This window comes from Hibiscus syriacus, unplaced genomic scaffold (genome assembly GCF_006381635.1).
Source record: "Hibiscus syriacus cultivar Baekdansim isolate YM2019G1 unplaced genomic scaffold, ASM638163v2 tig00002237_pilon, whole genome shotgun sequence".
Classification (NCBI taxonomy): Eukaryota; Viridiplantae; Streptophyta; class Magnoliopsida; order Malvales; family Malvaceae; genus Hibiscus; species Hibiscus syriacus.
This window is the reverse complement of record NW_024061918.1, coordinates 5,785,716-5,788,142: the sequence shown is the minus strand read 5'-3', so window position 1 is coordinate 5,788,142 and position 2,427 is coordinate 5,785,716. Positions and strand designations below refer to the sequence as shown.

The 2,427-nt window shown below is 38.2% G+C and overlaps 1 protein-coding gene across 1 annotated transcript; it reads left to right on the top strand.

The window, feature by feature from the left end:
* Positions 1 to 562: 562 nt before the first annotated feature.
* Positions 563 to 1,824, top strand: LOC120140349 (F-box protein At5g49610-like). Its single transcript, XM_039155338.1, has 2 exons — positions 563 to 1,688; positions 1,757 to 1,824. Exons 1-2 carry the CDS (start codon positions 563 to 565, stop codon positions 1,822 to 1,824), a joined length of 1,194 nt encoding a protein of 397 aa, XP_039011269.1.
* The last annotated feature ends 603 nt before the right edge of the window (positions 1,825 to 2,427 follow it).

The window sequence follows — 2,427 nt, the reverse complement described above, 5'->3', positions numbered from 1 at the left end:
AAAATACAGATGATTTTATTGGCAGGCTGCAAAATAGGTACGGAATAGCTGAGGAGCAACACAGTGGTATGTTATTTTCTTCATGCATTTTTCTCTAGTATTTTATTGTTTTTTTTCCGGTCTTTGCTTTCTTGATATCATCTTGGTTGCGTTATTCGATTCATGTTTTTTTCCTTTTCCCATACTACTTTTAACTGTTTCATGCTGATGCATCGATTATGTTGTTATAGTGTCTAGTCTATGCATGTATTGGACTGATGAGATCAAGTCCAAAATTCTGAATGTGACAGTGGTGTGTTCATAGTGTAATTTAATCTATCCTGAAAGGATTAAAAAGGTGCTGTTTCTAAGTTCAATCCGCGAACATTGTGTTTGTAGTGCATACGAAAGTTATGTCTGGAATGGAAATGATACTCACTGAAAATAGTACATTTTAATATCTTACCAATGGTGAATGTGTCCATTATAATGATAATCTCGGGATTTGTTACCCCAAAAAAATACTGATATCTGCTGCCTGTGTAGCTTTCTCATTGGATGAAGGAGGTGAAGAGGACTAGAAATGGATGAAACTGGTGGTGAATGTGTTTATCAAGATAAGTGGTACGATGTAGACGTGCTTTTCAATATACTCTCAAGGCTTCCGATTGAGTCAATTTTAGTATGCAAATTCGTTTGCAAGCATTGGCGTCGGTTGATAAGTTGTCAGGCTTTCATCGATGAGCAGCTACTCTGGTCTCGGAAAAACTCGATTTACTTGGTTTATCCATTCATGGATGTCATGTTGGAGTTATATTTTGTGAAGAGTAGCGGCGAAATCGCTAAAACGATGAACTTTCCGTATTGTGACAACTTTTCTCCGATTACGTTCGTTTGTTCCTTTGATGGTTTACTCTGTTGTATCAACTATCCATGGAAAGTGGACTTGAACAGGGTGGTTGAGGATGAAACCGATCTGGAAATCCGGTTCTGCAACCATGTTACAAGAAAAGCTCTATTGATTCCAAAAGGTAGCCCATCCAAAGAAAAGCCTTCCATTGGGGTTGCTTTTGGTCCAAAAATCAATGAATACAAGATATTTCGATTTTTCTCTGCCAAGCGCATATCCCTAGCTAAACAACAATCCCGTGTTAATCGTGGACAATGTGAGGTATATTCATCGAGCACCAGATCTTGGAGTGTCATGGGTCGTGTAACATTCTGTCCGATGCATCCTAGACATAGCTGCCTAGGGTCCACCCATGTTTTCGTCAATGGAACAATATATTGGTTTATTGCTTCAGATGAAGATCAGATGATTCCGGGCTCGATCCTTACGATTGACATAGAAGAAACCTTTGGAAGAATTAACCTCCCGATGGATGTCACAGAGCACTCGTACTTGGTTGATCTCAAAGGCTGTTTATCCCTAGTTACTGTACATGATGAGGATGAGATCATGGATATATGGATTCTCGAAGACAAGAACGAACCTAAATGGGAACTGAAATGCAGCGATCAAGTCCCCTTATCGAATGACGAATGTGTCGAATTTGTAGTTGCAAGGGAGAATGACATTTTCGTCATAGCTTCAAAACATTACTACATCTATGATTCAGACCACAAAGTTTGGAGAAAGCTTGATATATCCATGGCTTTTGAAATGAATTTTCCGGTCGCTTTCACGTACACTGAAAGCTTTCTTTCTTGTAAGTAATTAATTTACTTATCGACTCCATTTTATGGTTTAAATCCATGTGTGATATCAACATTGTAGCTGTTGTTGCTGCTGCTTTTGCGGGTGGTGGACGGATTGAATACATCTCCGACGAAAGAAGCATATGAAATTCTTCTTCGGGGCGATTAGTGTTTACCTTCTTCTTCTTTCGTTTTTACAATGTTGTAAGGTTGTTGTGCATCTGTTGTATGTCAATGTGTGATGTTTTTGTTAAGCATTCAATATTTATAGGTAGTTTGGCTTGGCCTGGACACTTTTGTGCCATTGTTGGTCGGTCAAGACCCCTGCATTAGTCTGATGTCCTAAGTAATATCTTGATTTTATATTTTGAAAATGGCAAAATTCGATATTGAATCGGTAGACGCAGTGTAGGAAATATTTCCTAAAAAAAACAAAATTACTAAGTGTTAGTGTATGTGGTCAATTATAACAAATGTACCAGCAGCTTCTTCAAGCTGGTTTTCTTGGAAAGCCTACAAAGTTCCGTGTAGCTGAAATTGGTTGATTCCAAGCAGATCGAACACTGTAAATCGTTCTTCTTCCCTTTCTTTCTTCACCCACTTTTCTCCGTTCTATTTCATTTCAACTGTAAGATCTCCATCCCCTCTTTTACTGGTTTCTGTTTGTAGTTCTGCTTCATTTCAACTGTAAGATCTCCATTTTTCCTTTTAAATCTTTTGTATTTGTTACCTGCTTGTTCTATTTGGTTA